At 52.2% G+C, this 19,665-nt stretch overlaps 1 protein-coding gene across 20 annotated transcripts in view; it reads left to right on the top strand.

Annotated features, from left to right (window-relative positions):
• NAP1L4 (nucleosome assembly protein 1 like 4) overlaps positions 1-19,665 on the top strand; it is a 1,123,813-nt gene that overhangs the window by 486,253 nt on the left and 617,895 nt on the right. For all 20 annotated transcript variants that reach the window (XM_078682909.1, XM_078682913.1, XM_078682901.1 and 17 more), the window contains one exon: positions 10,220-10,342. In XM_078682909.1, coding sequence (XP_078539035.1) covers positions 10,220-10,342 — 123 coding nt within the window. The remainder of the gene's footprint in view (positions 1-10,219; positions 10,343-19,665) is intronic.

The raw sequence follows: 19,665 nt of genomic DNA, 5'->3' as shown, positions 1-19,665 counted from the left end.
CACATGTTGTGCTAAGCTCTCCCTTCTGGAGGGTATTGTACCTTCGTTTAACAACGGCAAAGCCACCTCCTTACCATTGTCAGGGACTCACGTTGGCTCTACGCTCTTGTCTTTCCCCGCATCGCTTGCCGAACCTGTTGTTTGGGGAGAAATAGGAGCGCTTGGCACTCCAACACCACCCCTAGCGGCCATGATCCTTGCTACCATTCTTTGGGCCTCTGCCGAGGGATCGGCCGCGGAAGGTAACATCCCTCCAAGTCCCAACCAGGGGAGTACTGCCGCTATCTGTGCCGCTAGTTCAGGGGGAACCTGACCAACCCCTGGGGGCTCACTGACCTGGGAGGGTGATGCTATGTCGTGCCCCGTGGATGGCGCAGGGTGTACCCCTAGTGCTAATGGAGTTACTGCTGGTATCACAGGTGTCACGGAGCGCCGGCGGTATGGCTGGAGCCGGTGCCGCCGGTACACTTATCGGGGTTGGCAGAGTTGGTGTGGGCCCTTGCGGTACTGCGGGCACTCCGTCGGGGACCATCCCGGGTGACCCCCCCTCTTACCCTTGACTTGGGGGCCCGAACATAGCTCCTCTTGGCTATCTCCCGCGTAGGCAACACATCTAACTCCCCCCTGGGTTGTGGGGGTACTATCACCCGCTTGGGTCTCCTGATTGCGCCTCCAGCTTTTGACTCATCTCAGCCACGGTCCGCCCCAACTTGTCCACTTGCCCTAATTTCTTGTCCATCGCTGACATCTTGCGCATCATGGTCTGAAACATGAGTTCCATGCGTGAACTTTTTGCGCCCCGCCTAGACATTCTTTCTCCGTGCTTCACAAGGCTACACTGCACAATAACACACTTGTGGGCGCAATGTGCCTTGTACCTGTACAAAGTTGGAGGCTCACAGGCTGGCTGTAAACACCACGCAACTGTTTACCGCAACACACCAGCTAGCCTGGGGGCTTGGGCGAGCGCACTCTAGCCCGGCGGCCCAACAGAAGCAGTGAAATGCAGGCCTGCCCGTGTCCTCGGGTCGCAGCGTCCACCGTACACTCTCCGGCAGCTCTGTCCGCAGCGCCCTCAGAACGTATGCCTACAATGAGAAAGAATTTAGAACAATCCTGCTCGAAGAGACAGTGACCTTGTAGTTATAAATCATATGAACATTCAAATCACTGTGATCTTAATCACCCCTCTCATTGGTCATTCAATAGGCTCCCACATTAACAAAATCAGCTTTTAGAGTGATAACAAACCCTTTACTATAAACCTTGATGGTTTAAAATTCAAAACAGGCCACCTGGGAGGTGTTCTGATATGCTCTCCCATCCACGCACTAGCCGCGGGCCACCCTTTTGTTCTGCAGTGACCCATAAGCAAACCCCAGTTCAATCAGCAGTCCAAAACAGTTTTGTATTATTAAATTTCCCTCCTGCAGCTGTACATATGGAGCTACCAGGGAGCGTTCCAGACTGGTCTCCCTTTCAAGCACTAACCAGGGCCAACCCTGCTTCGCCTGGTGTTTGCCTCGTTCACAAAGGAGGAAATAAATGCAGTCTCTGAAGATCGAACTCGGCGACCTTCCGATTATGAGACTGATGCGCTGCTTACAGGGCTAGCCTAATCAACTTCAAGCATAGGGGGCTGCCTTAACAACTGCGCTATCTCGCGCATGCTCCCAGGCTCCCAGCCCGCCTCTTTGTCAAGGGCTCTTAAAATATGAAAACAAGTTAAACGATCGGGCTCAACAGCAGCCGGTGGAGCGTCCTGACTCTGGCGCGGTTAGACCACTCGGTTATCGACGGTGCGCCCCCGCAATACCTTACTTTCTGTTTATAAATCCTGGTACGCTCGCTACGCTGCGAAATAGCCCTGGAACGTCCACTGCTGTTCCCTCGACGCCGCGAAATGCCCCGAGCTAACTCGCTCGGTCCTCCTCCTCCTTGGTTTGCAATCTGTAAAAAACAAAATAATTTTTTTTAGCCCCTCGCAGAGCCTGGGGAGTGCGGGTGCAAGAGGGCGCCTCCTGCGCTCCCCAGGCCTTTTAAACCCTTCAGGCCACCCCCCCCTCGACCCGGAAGCACTCTTGCTGCTTCCGGGTCGACAGAGGGGGCCTCCACCAATAAGAGGTGTGGCGCCGCGGCCAGGGCGACTGACGCTGGAATCTGGGGACCACGGTTCGATCCCCGGCTCCGGCGGCAGGTTAGCCCAGCACCATGTGACTCTGGGCAATAGCTCGCTTAATCTTCCCGACGGCCCCCAGCGCCTAGAGACCCTTACGGGTGATTGTGCGCTTTACAAATGTGGACTTTACCAATCGGTGGTGGGGCGCCCCCAGCCACGTCATATTGACGCGACAAACAAAGGGGGGGGGGGCGGAGGGCGCCCACCACCGAGGGTACGGGGGGAGGGAGGAGCCGGGCCCGCCATATGTGCGTGGGGGCCGAGCGGCCCCCCCTTTCCTATGTCACTGACAGACTCCTCCCCTCACTCTCTGGGTCTGGCAGCGAGTGTAATCCTCGAGTCCTGGAGCTTTTCCATTTTCCGTCAGAAACCCTTGTGACCGCTTCTCTGTCCTGGCGAAAGCACTGCCATGCCAAGGCGATAACTCTCTCTGCCTGCAAGACGAATTGCGCAACATGTCAAACGCAACTGTTTCACGATATTGCCCTTCTGCCCCGTGACTTGCTCAGCAGGAAGTGCGCAGGGAGAGACCAGACAGGGACAGCCGCCGCAACACTGAGTCATTCTAACGTGAAAGGTGTTGCGACTCTACCATAGAAACGTGGAATTGTGAGAAGAAATAATCAATGAAAGGTAGTAGAGCGGAGAGACCGGGATGGAGGGGCAGAAAGTGGACTGGGGAAGAGTGGGGTGAGGAGAAAAGAGTGAGACATATGGAGAGGCACGGGGGTTCGAAAGGGGACCAGGTGGGTGACGAAAAATGAGTGAATGAGTATTAAGAGGCCAGAGAGGGGGAAGGTGATAGACTAGGTGCGAGTAGGAAGAATAGAGAAAAAAAATACTGACTTGGGGGCAAAAATGGGCATTCAAAGAATGCGAGTGGAGGAAAGAGAAAGCGGGTAGTGAGAGAAAGGAACGGGGATAATAGTTGGGAGGATGGAGGGAAGAGGAAAAAGAGTGATCAAGATTAAAAATGGGAAATGGATCCCAAAAAAAAAAAATATTTGGCATGTAAATCACGCAAACGATGTCATGTAAATAAAAGCCAGAGTCTGTTCAGAATCCAAAAACAGTATGTTTATTAACGTGAGGAATTGTTTCACCTTAGTACTGCAGATTATACCAAGGCATTGAGAAGCACTTATAAAGTATTATAATCTTCGCAAGACCATGCTGCTGCAGAGAAACTACACACACACACACACAAACGCAAGCCACAGAGGATGGAGCATAAGACGAGCAGATCTATAACGGAAATAAAGTCGGTGAACATCTGCGGCTATAAACCGGACATTAGGACCATCTTACCTAAGCCAATAATTTGGTTATAAAATGTTAACGATCCAGGTCTGTGTCTGGAAAGGGCACCAGACCCATCAATTATGTCCATTTTCTACCTCAGTTTTGCTTTCAGTTGTCACATATATGCTCCTGCCGACCTCGCTGTGATCACAGCGTGCAACACTAAACAAGGGAGAAAGAAGAGACGAGCAGCAAGCGCTGCCCACCCCTCGCGCACACCAGCTCCTTGCGCATGCGCCGCTGCCATGTTTAGGTCAGGCAGCGATGTGCAAGGACAAACAAAAAGTCAGAAAAGTGCGGCCTAAAACTGTAGTTGGCCGTTGCTTCCGGACTACACGGAAGTCAGAACAGCCACTGAAAACAAAGGTAGGAAATGCGCGAGCAACAGTAAGCCAATGGCAAGCAGCAGGAGAAACTACCGGCTGCTTGCCAACATATACAGATCACTTAAAGTCTCGCTGAGGCAGCGCATTTGCATGCGCTGAATCAGCAAGACCTAAAAATGTAATGAAAGCGGATTGTGTGTCTCCTACATTGGTAGTTGCTAGAATCTGTCACTGAAAAGATGATAAAACTATTGTGCAAAGTACATTTGTGCAGAAGACTTTTTATCTGCTAAGAGGGAGTGTATATCTACTAAATCGGTGGTTTGAGGATTTCCCATGTGGCAGGATGATTTAAATAGAGAAGAGGTGAATATTTTGAACTTCTAGTAGTTTGGGGTGGTTTAACACTCTTACTTTATGATTTATCTAAAGATGTGTTCGAGGCATATGAGCTGCAGATTGCACACTATGCATAGATCACATCTGGTGTTGGGCTCGGATGCTTGCACTTTGCTTTGTTGTTGTCTTGGAAGAGTCTTTTGTAGTCACGAGATAGGTGACTCCTTCTTTGGACGATAGTATGCATGGGCATGGACTCCATTGTTAGATTGTTTTTTTCAACCATTGGGTTCGGATGTAACTTTTACGCTCCGGTTCAGTGCCGTATTTCCAAACCTTTTCGACGCCCAAACTATCTACAACTCGACGGTATTGTTTTTTGATACCGTGATCTTCGACGCGCATCTCAACTACTCGATTGTAGTCATCGACGCGGGCTGCTGGGCCTATCGACGCTGTTCGGGCCCACAGCTCATGGAAAGGACTCCATTCACAAAAATGTCCCCAGTGTGGAGCGAAATTCCCACACCGTGACCATCACAAGGTCTGTAACCAGTGTCTCTCGCCCGACCACAACAAGAACAATTGCCAGGCCTGCGCCTCTTTTCAATCCAAGAAAACCATTTGTGATCGCCGGGCCCGACAACACATTATGGCGCAGCGAGCAGCTCCGGCACCAGTGGACCTCTTCGACGAAGGCCCCGATGTCCCGGAGTAGGATTCTGAGGACCTGGAAATCATGTCCGAAGCAGACGACTCAGACAACCACGTCACTCCTGGTCAAGGATGGAGTGCAACTGCCCCTACCCCACCCGAAAAAAAGAAGACTCTGATTAAGACATTGCCTGCTGGTCCCAGTTGCGACCGTAAACAAGCTTCAAAAGTCCCGTCCTCGGGCCCGGCTCCGAAGATAAGGGACAAACCTTCCGGTAGCTCGGGACCAAGCAAACCGCATATCAGTGTGCCGCAGGCGCCTTCGGCACCAAAGACGGGAGAGCAACCTACTCTCAAAAAGAAGTCGGCACTGACCACCTCGACGCCGAAAGACAAACCATCGGATCCCAAGCCAAAGTCTTCGGAACCCATAAAGATTTCTGTCTCCACAGCCAAGCTAAAGAACCCCAAACCACCTCCTAATGCCTCGGAGCCGAAATCCAAATCCCGCTCGACCCGAAAAAGTCGGTACCGAAAGCAGTCACCGAAGAGAAGGAACTTTTTCGACCGGATTCTGTTGATCCCAAGCCGAAAAAACTCCATATAGACCCCCAAAACAGGACTTGTGGCTACTATTCCACACAACTAGAGGATGCTGGGCACACCAGACACTCCTGCAGTGCCTGTAAAGAAAAAAAGACTGTGCCACTTCACCTATAAGGACCCTCCTGTTCTTCCTCCTCTGCCTGTCCTTCCTCCAAAACCTGTCTCTCCTCCACAGCCTCCAAAACTCCCACCTTATTCACCACCACCACAGGATGATATGATAATTTAGGGGGTGGGGGAGGCAATAGTGACCCTTTCACCGACCCTGATGATGACATGGACACATCACGGAACGATTGGGACGATTATGATGACCCAATAGATCCCCCAGACCTCGCTAATCCCCAGCCATATCCAACTAAACCATCTCCCCCAGATGACAATATTGGCTTTGGTCAGCTTGTAAATAGAGCTGCTGTCTACCATGGTGTTCACATGCATTCAGACCCTGTAGACGAGGACTTCCTTCTAGACACCTTCGAACAATCACAGAAAACTGTCCAAATCCTACCAATGCTAAAAGGGGCCATTAAACATGCCCCAGCATATTCAGAGACCCAGTGAGAGTTAGAATTCTCAATCCCAGGATTGACAAAAAAATATACACCTGGTCTAGATGATATCACCTACATCAAAGGGCAGCTACCCTTAGATTCACTAGTGGTAACTAACGCTAGGAAACGGGCCAACTCTCAAACCTCCGGTGACGTACCACCTCCGGATAAGGAATCTAAGTTGTTAGATGCCTCTGGCAAGAGAGTTGCCGCCCAAGCAGCTAATCACTGGCGCATAGCCAACACCCAAGCATTACTTGCTAGGTACAAAAGGGTTTCTAGTCGGTCATAGTGAGCCCTATTACAACATTTACCTGATCAATACAAAACCCAGGCAAATGATTTAATTCAAAAGGGCATATTAATAACCAACGCATCAATCAAGTGTGCCCTTGATGCAGCAGACTCAGCCTCTAGGTCCATTAACACTAGTGTGATACTCAGACGACATGCCTGGTTACGCATTTCAGGTTTTAAACAGGAGGTACAAACAACTATCCTCAACCAGCCGTTCAATCAGGAACAACTTTTTGGACCGGCTGTAGACCACACTCTAGAAAAGATGAAAAAGGACACGGAGACTGCTAAATCCATGGGAGCATTATGGTCTCCATCTACACATGGGTCCTTTTGTCACTCCTTCTATAGAGGAGCATCTAAAAACATTGCAACAGACACCGCCTCCTCTTCCTACAAAACCACCACAAAACATCCCCCAACAGAGCATATTTTAGAGGCGGATATAGGGGAAATAACAAAGGGAGAGGCCGAGGTAAGAACAACACTCGCGCCTCCCCCACTAATAAACAGTGACTTCCCTCCACTCCCTCCAGACTATTCCACTCCGGTCGGGGGAAGACTCTCACAGTTCCTACCTGTCTGCGATTCTATCACAACAGACAAGTGGGGAAGACACATTATCCAGTATGGTTACTGCCTGGAACTTACAGCAACTCCGCCCACCATACCACCCAAACAGCGTCCAATGTCCACGGAACACCTCACACTCTTAAAACAAGAGGTTCTCTCACTGCTTTAAATGCATACAGCATCAAAGGCACAGGGGTTTATTCGCTGTATTTCCTAATCCCCAAAAAGGACGGGACCCTAAGGTGAATACTCGATCTCAGACCCCTCAATCTCTATATACAGTCAGATCATTTTCATATGATCACTCTCCAACAGGTCCTCCCACTGCTGCAACAAGGCGACTTCCTTCCCATACTAGATCTCAAGGATGCCTGTTTCCACATACCCATAGACCCTGCTCACAGGAAGTTTCTAAGGTTCATAGTGGACGGACAACACTATCAGTTCAAAGTCCTTCCATTCGGGATGACCACCGCACTCAGAGTGTTCATAAAAGTGCCTTGCGGTGGTAGCAGCACACTTAAGAAGGCAATCAATACATGTCTTTCCATATCTTGGCGACTGGCTAATAAAAGCCAAGTCATTCAACCAGTGTGTTCATCACACTCATCAAACCATCCAGCTGCTACACAACTTGGGATTCACAGTAAACTACCCCAAGTCAAATCTTCAGCCCTCCCACATACATCAGTATCTAGGGGCCACAGTAGACACCTCCAGAGCTCTGGCATATCCCAATCCAGCCAGGATAGCCAGTATGCAAGCCCTAATCACCAAATTTCAACCACAGCACTCCCTCCCAGCAAGGGTATTCATGCAACCCATAGGAATGATATCCTCTTGCATCTTTATTGTACTTCATGCAAGACTTCATATGCGGCCCTTATAGGAATGCCTAGCACGTCTGTGGAACCGGGCTCAAGGACAACTTACAGATCTGGTGTTGATGGAAAGTCGCACACATCGCTCTCTGCAGTTGTGGAACACACAACACCTGTCCAAAGGGCGGCCGTTTCTCGAGCCAGTTCCACAGATAGTGCTAACAGCACACGCATTACTTACCGGTTGGGAAGCCCATCTCCTAAACCATACAATTCAAGGCAAATGGACCACTCAACAAAAACTGCTCCATATCAATCACCTAGAATTATTGGCAATATTTCTAGCATTAAAATCATTCCAAGTACATCTACAGCACAAGACTGTCCTAGTCCGGTCGGACAACATGACAGCCATGTATTATATACAGAAACAAGGAGGAACACATTCTTTGCAGCTGTCCCAGCTCGCACAAAACATTTGGAGATGGGCTATTCCACAAAACTTATACCTGATGGCAGAACATATTCCAGGAGTTCACAATCAGATTGTGGATCTCCTAAGTCGGCAGACACAGCAGACACACGAATGGGAACTTCAACCTCAAGTTCTTCAACCATTTTTACAAATGTGGGGTCAACCAGACATAGATCTATTCGCTACACACGCAAATGCAAAATGCCCAAACTTTGCCACCAGGTTTCCACACCCGTTGTCCAAAGGAAATGCAATATGGACGAACTGGTCAGGCAGATTTGCGTACGCTTTTCCACCACTCCCACTGATTCCCCTTGTAGTACGCAAGCTCAGACAACAGTCTCTCAAGATGATCTTGGTGACTCCCACATGGGCACGCCAACCGTGGTTCACAACCCTACTGAAATTCTCAGTAGTTCCACACCAAAAACTACGCCTCTCCTCAACATTGCTAACGCAGAACCATGGAGAGATAAGGCACCCCGATCCAGGTCAACTGAATCTAGCGATCTGGCTCCTTACACCGGACTGTATGAACATCATTAAAAAAGCCAGATGCCCTACTACTAGAGCTTGCTATACAGCAAAATGCAAACGATTTGATATCTATTGCAATAATTATACAGCAAAATGGAAAAGATTTGTTATCTATTGCAATAACAATCATATTGATCCGCTGGATGCTTCCATCCAGGACATCATTTGATACTTGTTACACTTGCAAATATGTAATCTAGCATATTCATCCATACGATTACATCTAGCAACACTTGCTGCTTATTTACAAAACCGACAACACTTGTCACTATTTAGAGTACCTGCAATTAAAGCCTTTAGGGAGGGCCTTAAAAGAATAATTCCTCCCAGACTGCCACCCTCTCCGGTGTGGAATTTAAACATTGTTCTTACAAGGCTCATGGGTCCCCCATTTGAACCTCTACATAAATGTGAACTTCAGTTCCTCACATGGAAAGAAGCTTTCCTTGTCGCAATTACCTCTCTCAGAAGGGTAAGTGAGATCCAGGCTTTAACCATACAAGAACCATTCTTACAAATACATCGTAACAAAGTGGTTCTCAGAACAAATCCAAAATTCCTTCCAAAAGCCATCTCTGCTTTTCATCTTAACCAGTCAGTTGAATTACCTGTGTTTTTCCAAAATCTAGATTCTGTGACAGAAATAGCTCTCTACACGCTAGACATCAAAAGAGCACTACTTTATTACATTGACCGGATTAAACCCTTTCGAAAAACAAAACAAATGTTTGTAGCTTTCTCCCCGCCTCATAAAAGTAACCCCATCTCAAAAGTTGGGATCGCCAGGTGGATAGTTAAATGCATTCAAATATGCTACCAAAAGGCTAAACGCACATTAACAATTCCCCCTAGAGCGCATTCAACCCGCTAACTCGGGGCTCCCATGGCATTCTTAGGAAACATTCCCTTAGAGACATATGTAAAGCAGCAACATGGTCAATACCACACACCTTCACCAAACACTATTGTGTTGACGTGCAGACTAAACAACAGGCTTCTGTAGGCCAGGCTGTTCTTAAAACACTGTTTCAAACCACTGCAACAGATACAGTTGACCACTGTTAGGGGAGACACTGCTGTACAGCGAATGCATAGTGTACAATCTGCAGCTCATATGCTTCGAACGGAAAATGCTACTTTACCAGTATGCATCTGTTCTTGGCATGTAGAGCTGTAGAGTTGTACACGCCTACCCGCCTCCCCGGAACCTGTATCTGTTCCAGTATTATCTTAATTAGATACATTCACATGGACATCTCTTACTTCTTACTGACTCAATCATTTCCCATCATGGTGATAAACAATCTAACGCTGGAGTCGATGCCCATGCGCACTATCGGCCAAAGGAGGAGTCACCTATCTCGTGACTCCAAAAGACTCTTCCAAGACAACAACAAAGTGCAAGCATCCGAGCCCAACACCAGATGGCGATCTATGCATAGTGTACAACTCTGCAGCTCTACATGCCAAGAACAGATGCATACTAGTAAGTAGCATTTTCCTTTTTTTAAAACACATACATTCTTCTAACTTAGATTTTGTATGTTATTTTCCAGGAATCTTTGAAAACACAGGCATCAATCATAGAAGAAACAAAAGACGAGGCACATCACAAAGGAGTCCCTGATTTTTGGCTGACAATATTTCGAAATGTAGATCTGCTGTCTGCATTAGTTCAGGTAACTACGCTTTTAAAATATTACTACTGCTGTCCACTTCAGTAACATTACAAAAAATAAGGCCCTGTATGTACGATGTGAAACAGTTTGTTTATTATGTTAATGTTTTTGCAAACATTTTATTTAAATTAATTTGTATAGCACACTAACCACCCGAGGGGTATTCATGTGGTTGAGCAGCTTGTGTAGGTGTGTGGTCCCCAAGGAAATATTTAAAGAGCCAAGTCTGCCCCTTCTCGTGGAAATCAACGAGTGAGTAAGAGGCTATGATGTGTTGAGGAAGGTCATTCCATGCCTTGTGTTCGATGTAGGGGAATTAGTTTTTATGTATTTTACAAAACCAACTTGTAGGAGGCTGTCTTAGTATATGGTGCACACTGATTTAAGTGAAGCACCTTGCACTAATCCAGACGACCCTTACAGTGAATTTAGTGGTCCTAGACAACCATAGAAAGCTCTCCAAGTGGTAGCTGTGGAGAGTAGCCTTTAGCCTTAGTCCAGAAGGAGTGTTAAGCAGCTTGTTTTACCAGAACTAATCATAAAGTGTTGGTTAAACGAAAAAGACCTACACAGTGTAGTTATATTTGTTATAGACACTCACTAACACATTGGTATATCTCCTAACCGGACATATGAACACAAAACACACAATATTTCAAAGGTAGATAGGTAAGTAAGCACAAATACACAGTTGTCTCTAGGAGGATACCAAACCAAATACTAAAAAAGTGGAATGCGAACTGCGACCAAAGTCCGGACTTGGACCAGAAGACTCGGAAAAGCTGGGGTCAAAAGGAACCACCCAAGGCAAGTACCCAGGAGCCCCAGAGAGGCTGTGTGTAGAGCAGGACTGGTCTCGGAGCCAACACCAGTCCTCCTCTAAGTCTTCGCACTCTGGGTCAGGTAAGTCGAAGCACAAAAAAGTCAAAGAAGCATCGTGCCTCTTCAACTTCTTCCCATCCGTCAGCCGACTCGATGAGGGATGTGGGTGGTGCCCCTCCCGTGGCTCCACGTGCAGAGTCCGTAGGGTCGGCTCTCGGTTTTCCACCCCTTCCTGGGACCGGGAGTGACCCCTGCCCAGTTTTGTCAGTTCTACGAAGCAATGCATGCCATCTTTGGAGTCAGCTGTGGGCCCTGGGCCCTTGTGGAGTGGTGTGGCTCACTGGTTAGAGGCGGCAGACCCAGAAGCAGAGAACGGCCCGGGACCAGGGTTCAATTCCCGACGCGGCAGGGTCGTGGACCAGGGTCAGCGGACTCGATAATTCTCGCCTCGGTGCCTACTCTAACCAGGGATCACACTCGGCAACTCTGGGCATTAGCTTGCCTCATCTCTACAACGGCCCCCCACATTCGCCGGTGATGCCTGGTTTCACCTTGGAGATACCCAGTAGGGACCATCTCACAGGGATAGCTAGGACGGGTTCCCCAGCGGTCTACAGCGCCAGGACGCCTCAGGGCAGCAGTGCGCTTTACAAGACACATACATTTACATTTACATTTACATTCAGGCCTGGATCCGGATCGGTGCCGGTTGACCAAGTTACAACTCACCTGGCGCAGATTCCACCGGCACCACGTCAGCCACCGGCGTTGGCTGTGTCCCCAGCCGACGTCGACCCCGGCCACCACCTCGAGGTAGACACTGAGTCGGACCAGCGTCGACCGACGTCTGCGGCTACTTTTGTGCCACTGTTCTACCCTGTCTCTTTGAGACCAGATTGGCAGCCAGAAGAGGGTGAGGAGGACTGTGAGGAGTCTGGGGACCTTTTAACCGACCAGTTGGTGTACGAAAAGGACTGGCGAGAGGAACTGGGGGAAAACAGTGGTCCGGATACCTCTCCAGACCTTGGCATGATGTCTCCTCCTACCAGCGGCTACGGAGGAGGGAGCGTCATATGCAGTGGTTTTGGGTAGGACGGCCGAGGCTCTCCACCTTGAGCTACCTACGGTTGCTGTCAAGACTAACCTCCTGACAGGTGCTTCAACCGGCAGTGAGTTATTCGGAGCCCCTGCTGCTGTTAAATGAAGCCCTCACGGACATCTTTTTGGGTACGTCTGCCCGACGCCACCGCCCGGCCCCGGGCGACCCCACTTTACTCTCCCAACACCCCACCCCTGAGAGCTTGGTAGTACAAACCTCCACTTCTAAAGGCACCTTTCCTACCGCACCACCGGATAGGAAATCCACAAAGCTGGACCACCTTGGGAAGAAAATGTTTCTTCCGCCAGCTTGGGACTGCGGTCGGTAGACACTGCATGTCTGTTGGGTCATTACACCCACTCGGTGTGGGATTCGGTGGCGCAGGTGCTGCCTCAGTGCCGGGAAGAGGCCCGGGCCGTACTCTCCCATCTGAAAGAAACACATCTGAAAGAAACAGGTTAGTATTAGATTCCTTACCTTAGAATATCCCCAGGCGTCAGTCTGGATCCGGAAACTTTTGCGTAGCAGTACCCCTGCGCGTCGGTAGGCGTCGTCTGCAGGCGTCCCCTGCGGCTCCGCGTCGTCGGCGACGTGCGCCGTGATGACGTCGCTGGAGTATATAGACGCCGCCTCCGCGCGCTGACGTCAGTTCTTCTTTTTTCCGCGCCAGTTAGCGCAGATCCGAAGAGCAGTACTCCGGTCTTTTGACCTAAGTTTTGTTAACTCTAACTCTTTCAGGTGCCGGTAGGATGCCCGGTTTTAAAAGTTGTGACGGGTGCGACCGCCTGATGTCGGTCACCGACCACCATCGACTCTGCCTCCGGTGTCTGGGCGCGGACCACGACGTGGAGTCCTGCGTCGACTGCCGGGCCTTGACGAGTAAGGCTAGGCGGGAGCGGTTCCGCAAGCTACTCGAGCTCCGGGTGTCGGCCCCGCGTCGAGAGCGGTCCCGGTCCGGACGGAGGTCGAGGGAGCGGTCGAGAGAACGGTCGCGGAGCCGCCACGAGCGCTCCGGAAGTCGTCACCATTCCTCCGGTTCCTCAGGTAAGCGACACAAGAAGTCGGGGCGTCGTCATCGTACCCCCGACTCCCCCCGACGCCCGCGTGATGCGGCCGGGGGTTCGGTGGCCCCACCCCCGCGTGGGTCGCCGACGCCGTCTGCCCCCATACCCGTCGGTCCCTGGGGAAGGCGCGTCGCGCGAGGAGATTGAGGAGTTCCTCATGGCTATGAGGGCGCTGTCTCCTCCGGCGGGGCCTGCGGGCCCGTCGGTCCCGTCTGGGGGCCCGAGCGGTTCGGGTGCTCCTGCCCCGACGCCGCCGGCGGTTCCGGCCCCGGCGCCGCTGGGCCCTTCAGGGTCGTCGCCGGCTGGTCAACCGGCCTCTCCGGCGCCGATTCCATCGGGGCAACCCGTGGTGCCGCCTCCGCGCGGTGCCGTGACTCCGACGCCGGTTCCGGCCGGCGTCGGGGCGCCGGCGGCGCCACCCCCATTCCCTCTCCGGACGCGGAGTCGGACCGGCATCGTCCGACGCCGAGTCCGGCGCCGTTGGGGCCCCTTGGCTCCGAGGAGCCGGTCTATATCGTTGACTCAAACTATGGCGATGAGGACGATTATGGAGAGGGTTGGGAGGGGTCTGAGGACCCTCTGTCACGAGAATGCCAGTACGACGTGGACTGGGCAGGTGACTTGGGTGATGCCAGTGGTCTGGACGAATCGCCTAACCCTGGGTTTGTCTCGCCTCCCACTGTGGCGTCGGAGGCTGGGGCTGCCTATTCGGTGGTACTGATGAGGGCTGCCAAGGCCTTGAGCCTTGAGCTCCCCGTCGCTAAGGTGAAGCCTAACATCCTCACCGAGGTATTCAAACCGCAGTCATGCCCACAGGAGCCTCTGCTGCCGTTTAATGACGCCTTGACGGATGTCCTTTTGGGCACGTGGTCCAGGCCCGCTTCCGGTTCACCTGTTGATCGGAACGTTGCCAGGCCCCACCGTCCGTGTTCGGACGACCCGGCCTTCCTGTCCACCCATCCCTCCCCTGAGAGTCTGGTGATCCAGGCCTCCACTTCCCAGTCCGCATTTCCGTCGGCTCCGCCCGATCGGGAATCTAAGCGGTACGACCAGTATGGCAAGAAGGTCTTCTCGTCCCTGAGTGCCGGACTGCGGTCTTGCAACACCGCATGCCTCTTGGGCCGCTACACCCACTCTCTGTGGGATACGGTCGCAGAGTGCCTGCCGCAATGCCCGCAGGAGGTACGGGACAAGCTCGGCCAGGCTTTGGTTGAAGGCCGGGACGCGGCGAGGTATTCCATACGGTGTGGTCTTGACACGACCGACTCGCTGGGCAGAGCAATGTCCACGACGGTGGCGATTCGTCGCCATGCTTGGCTGAGATCCGCCAACTTCTCGCCGGATGTCCAGAATGCCCTGATGGACATGCCATTCGATGGCAGTCGCCTGTTCGGCGACAAAGCGGACAACGCGCTTGAGCGCTTCAAGGACTCCAGGGTCACGGCCAAGTCCTTGGGTCTCTCGACCCAGCGCCAGCAGACGGGTTCGTTTCGCTCCTTTCGTGGCCACGGAAGGGGCGGTCCCACACGGGCTGCCAGCCACGCACCGCAGAACGCTCCTCAGCGCGGTGGCGGCCGTGGATTCCGCCGTGGTGGCGGTCGGGGACAGCGACGAGGTCAGTCCACACCTACCCCCGCAGCAGCCTCCAAATCCTCCTAGTCCGAGCTTTCAGGCCCACGTGACGCCAGTGGGTGGCAGGGTTCGCCATCACCACTCCCGCTGGCGCACTATCACATCGGACAGGTGGGTGCTGCAGCTCGTCCGAAGGGGCTACTCCCTCCCCTTCGAGACCACTCCTCCAGCCATGCCACCGCAGAACCACCGTGTGTCGGGGGACCACTTGACACTTCTGCGGGAGGAAGTTACGGCCCTCTTGGCCAAGGGGGCCATCGAGCGCGTTCCTGGGCCAGAAGTAGGGTGTGGTTGCTACTCCCACTACTTTCTGGTACCCAAGAAGGACAAAGGGGGCCTACGTCCTATCTTGGACCTACGGAACGTCAACGGCTTCCTCCGGAAGGAGAAGTTCAAGATGTTGACTTTGGCTCAGGTCTTGGCTGCTCTAGACCCACAAGACTGGATGGTAGCGTTGGACTTGCAGGATGCGTATTTTCACATCCCCGTCCTGCCGGCCCACCGGCGTTACCTGCGGTTCACGGTAGGCCACGAGCACTTTCAGTTTATCGTGCTCCCATTCGGCCTTACCAGCGCCCCACGGGTGTTCACGAAAGTGATGGCGGTGGTCGCAGCTCATCTGCGCCGGTTAGGGGTTTCAGTCTTCCCCTACCTCGACGACTGGTTGTTGAAGGCGGGCTCGCCCCAGACAGTCGTCCACCACCTTCAGGTGACGGCAGACCTCCTGCACGAGCTGGGGTTTTCCATCAATGTGCCGAAATCACACCTGTGTCCCTCTCAAAAGCTCCTTTTCATCGGAGCGGTTCTCGACTCGGCGCAGTTTCGGGTGTATCCTCCGGAACGGCGGGTCCGGGATATTCAGGCCTTGATTCCCATCTTTCAGCCGTTATCCCGGGTTTCGGTCAGGTTGACGCTGCGGCTTCTGGGGCTGATGGCCTCCTGCATCCTTCTGGTGCATCACGCCAGGTGGCGGATGTGGGCTCTGCAGTGGGACCTGAAGTTTCAGTGGGCCCAGCATCAGGGCAACCTTTCCGACCATGTCCTGATCTCGGAGGGCACTGCGAGACAGTTGCAGTGGTGGCTCCAGGACCGCGATTGGGTCAGAGGCAGATCCCTCTCCCTTCCCCAACCGGAGCACGTGGTTGTGACGGATGCGTCCCTCCAGGGCTGGGGTGGCCACTTGGGAGAGGCGGAGATCAGAGGCATCTGGTCTCCGGTGCAGTCCCGGCTCCATATCAACATGTTGGAGCTGCGGGCGATTCGCCTAGCACTGAAGGCATTCCTCCCCTTTGTCAACGGGAGTGTAGTGTAGATGTTCACGGACAACACCACCGCCATGTGGTACTGCAACAAACAGGGCGGTGTGGGGTCGTGGACCCTTTGCCAGGAGGCCCTGCGTCTCTGGCAATGGCTGGAACGTCAGGGCGTGACTCTGACGGTTCAACACCTGGCAGGTTCTCTGAACGCCAGGGCGGACGAACTCAGCCGTCGGTGCTCGGTGGATCACGAATGGCGTCTGAACTCGGACGTGGCGAAAGGCCTCTTTCTGCGATGGGGAGAGCCTTGGTTAGATCTATTCGCCACAGAAGAGAACGCGCAATGTCATCAGTTCTGCGCGTTGGAGTTTCCAAGACGGCACTCGCTCGGCGACGCCTTTCGGCGCGAGTGGAGTTGCGGTCTGTTGTACGCCTTTCCGCCTATACCACTTCTGCCCAGAGTGCTGAAGAAGATCAGGCGCGACCGGGCCCAAGTTATCCTTGTGGCTCCGGACTGGGCTCGAAGGTACTGGTATCCCGAGCTACTCAGCATGTCAGTCGGTCCCTCGATCCGCCTGCCCCTTCAGGAGGACCTTCTGTCGCAGCAGCAGGGGACGGTCCTCCACCCGAACCTGTCCAGTCTCCACCTCCATGCTTGGAGATTGAGCGGCGACAGTTGAGGCCATTTGACTTGCCTCCTGAAGTCTGTGATGTGATTCTGGCAGCCAAGCGTCCCTCCACAAAGTCGGTATACGCCTGCCGGTGGAACAGATTTGTGGCATGGTGCACAGCAAAGGCTGTGGATCCCCTTTCTGCCCCTCTTTCCGAGGTTCTCCTCTTCCTTCTTTCTCTTGCTCAGCAGGGCTCTGCTCTGGGCACTATCAAGGGCTACCTTTCTGCCCTTTCCCCCTTCTTAAGGCTACCTGATCAGCCATCTTTATTCAAGTCCCCTGTTGTACTGAGATTCTTGAAAGGCATCACGCACATGTATCCACCTGTTCCGTTCGTGATGCCTCAGTGGGACTTGAACCTGGTTCTGACATTCTTGATGTGTGCTCCCTTTGAGCCGCTTCATTCCTGTCCTCTCCGTCTTCTCACTTTAAAGACGGCCTTCCTGGTTGCCATCACCTCTGCCAGGAGAGTGAGTGAGCTCCAGGCTCTTTCTGTTACACCTCCTTTCTTGTCCGTTCATCCTGACAAGGTGGTTCTTAGAACTAGACCTTCTTTCCTGCCCAAAGTAGTTTCTGCTTTTCACATCGGGCAGTCCATCACCTTACCCTCCTTCTTCCCGCCTCCGCATCCTTCAAAAGATGAAGAGCGGCTCCATCGTCTGGACCCAAAACGTGCGCTTTCATTTTATATGGATCGCACACGCCAGTTCCCGGTGGATGACCAACTGTTTGTTGGCTACGTGGGTGAGAAGAAGGGAAGGGCGGTACAGAAACGAACCATCTCTCGGTGGGTCGTCCTGTGCATCAAAGCATGCTACTCTTTGGCTCGGAAGGAGCCTCCTGTTGGGCTGAGGGCCCATTCCACTCAGGCCACAGCGGCTACTACTGCCCTGGGCCGGGGAGTCCCTTTGCGGGACATTTGCCAGGCGGCTACGTGGGCCTCGCTGCACACCTTTGCGAGGCATTACTGCCTGGACAGTCAAGTCCGGAGGGACGGCTTCTTTGGCCGTTCGGTCCTCCAGGATTTTCTGGTGTAGGATTGTCTTGGTTCGCAGACCCACCACCGGGGTTGGTATTGCTGGGGTATCTATTCTAAGGTAAGGAATCTAATACTAACCTGTTTCTTTCAGATGAACAAGTTACTTACCTTTGGTAACGATATATCTGTAAGAAACAGTAGTTAGTATTAGATTCCTTACCGCCCCACCCATCCTTCCCGTTCTGCGAACTGATACCTAGGGTTAAGGACATCCCTTTCAGGGCCCTAGTTTCACATGGCACCAGTGTTAGTTCTCACATGGCTCTGCGTGTTCTGGCGCGGAAAAGCTGTGTGCAAAGAACTGACGTCAGCGCGCGGAGGCGGCGTCTATATACTCCAGCGACGTCATCACGGCGCACGACGCCGACGACGCGGAGCCGCAGGGGACGCCTGCAGACGACGCCTACCGACGCGCAGGGGTACTGCTACGCAAAAGTTTCCGGATCCAGACTGACGCCTGGGGATATTCTAAGGTAAGGAATCTAATACTAACTACTGTTTCTTACAGATATATCGTTACCGAAGGTAAGTAACTTGTTCGTTAGTGTTAGATTCCTTACCTTAGAATATCCCCAGGCGTCAGACTGGATCTGGAAAGTTTTCGTCAGCCGTACCCTGCACGTCGGTAGGCGTTGTTTGCGGCTCCACGTCCGTCGTCGGCGTCGTGATCGCCGGGATGACGACGCTGGAGTACTTGGATGCCGCCCTCGCGTGCTAACATCAGTTCTCTTTTTTTCCGCACCAGCAAGCGGATCATTTTTTTACTAACTTTTTAGACATTTTTATCTACCTTTTTCGAGTCGACTCAACTCCTGGTGCCAATAGGGATGCCCGGTTTCAAGCCGTGTGACGCCGGTCACTGACTGATGTCGGTTACCGACCCTCACCGCCGGTGTCTCTACTGTTTGGGGGCCGACCACTGTGAGAAGTTGGCCTGGTATATGATGTTCACTATTCTAGTGAGCACCTTGCACCAGTCCAAACAACCCTTATGGTGATGGTTGTAAAGTCAACCTTATAGACCAGCCATCCTAGTGGTAGCATGGACAAAATCAGTCTTAGGCTAAACTCAAGAGGGCATGTGAAGCCAGCTGTTTTACCATATGCAAACCTTTTAATACCAAATGAAAGGACACCACATAGGTTATATATGTTTTTATTTCTAAACAACCCCCTGAACTCTTTATGAGCACAGGAGCACAAGCACATAACAAGTAACTTAATATAACATACAAAAGTTGCACAAATATAGATAGACCCTGATGGCCCGCTAAACCATATACTAAAATAGTGGTATAAGAACCACGTCACGAACAATGGTAAGGCCTAGGGCCTTGGGAATCGCTAGGGCTACACTAGACTAACAGTAGTTAAGAAGCAGGAGGCCCACGGGATGCGGGTGCAGTGTCTAAATGCACACGCGTGCACACATTTAAGTCAATGGGTGCGTAAAGTTAGAAAGTTAGAGTTTTAGGAGTCTTCAGACTGGACTAGAAACTAACCACTTGAAACTAGAACACTAGGAGTGTAAACCTTTACAGGAGCACCGCAGTACTCGCGTTACCTCACCCACAGGAAGCGGGTGCATAGGTGTCAAAGTGTGTCGGGATTCGTCGTGGAGTTCTATGGAGCCTTGGAGAAAAGATGCTGCAGGCGACCAGGAGAGAAGAGTCCGGTTGGATCCAAGGGTGGATCGAGGATGAAAAGTACCTGAAAGCAGAGGGGACAGAGTCTGGGTCA

This window comes from Lissotriton helveticus, chromosome 3_1, assembly GCF_964261635.1.
Source record: "Lissotriton helveticus chromosome 3_1, aLisHel1.1, whole genome shotgun sequence".
In the NCBI taxonomy this organism is placed as follows: Eukaryota; Metazoa; Chordata; class Amphibia; order Caudata; family Salamandridae; genus Lissotriton; species Lissotriton helveticus.
This window is presented reverse-complemented; position numbering and strand designations above follow the sequence as displayed.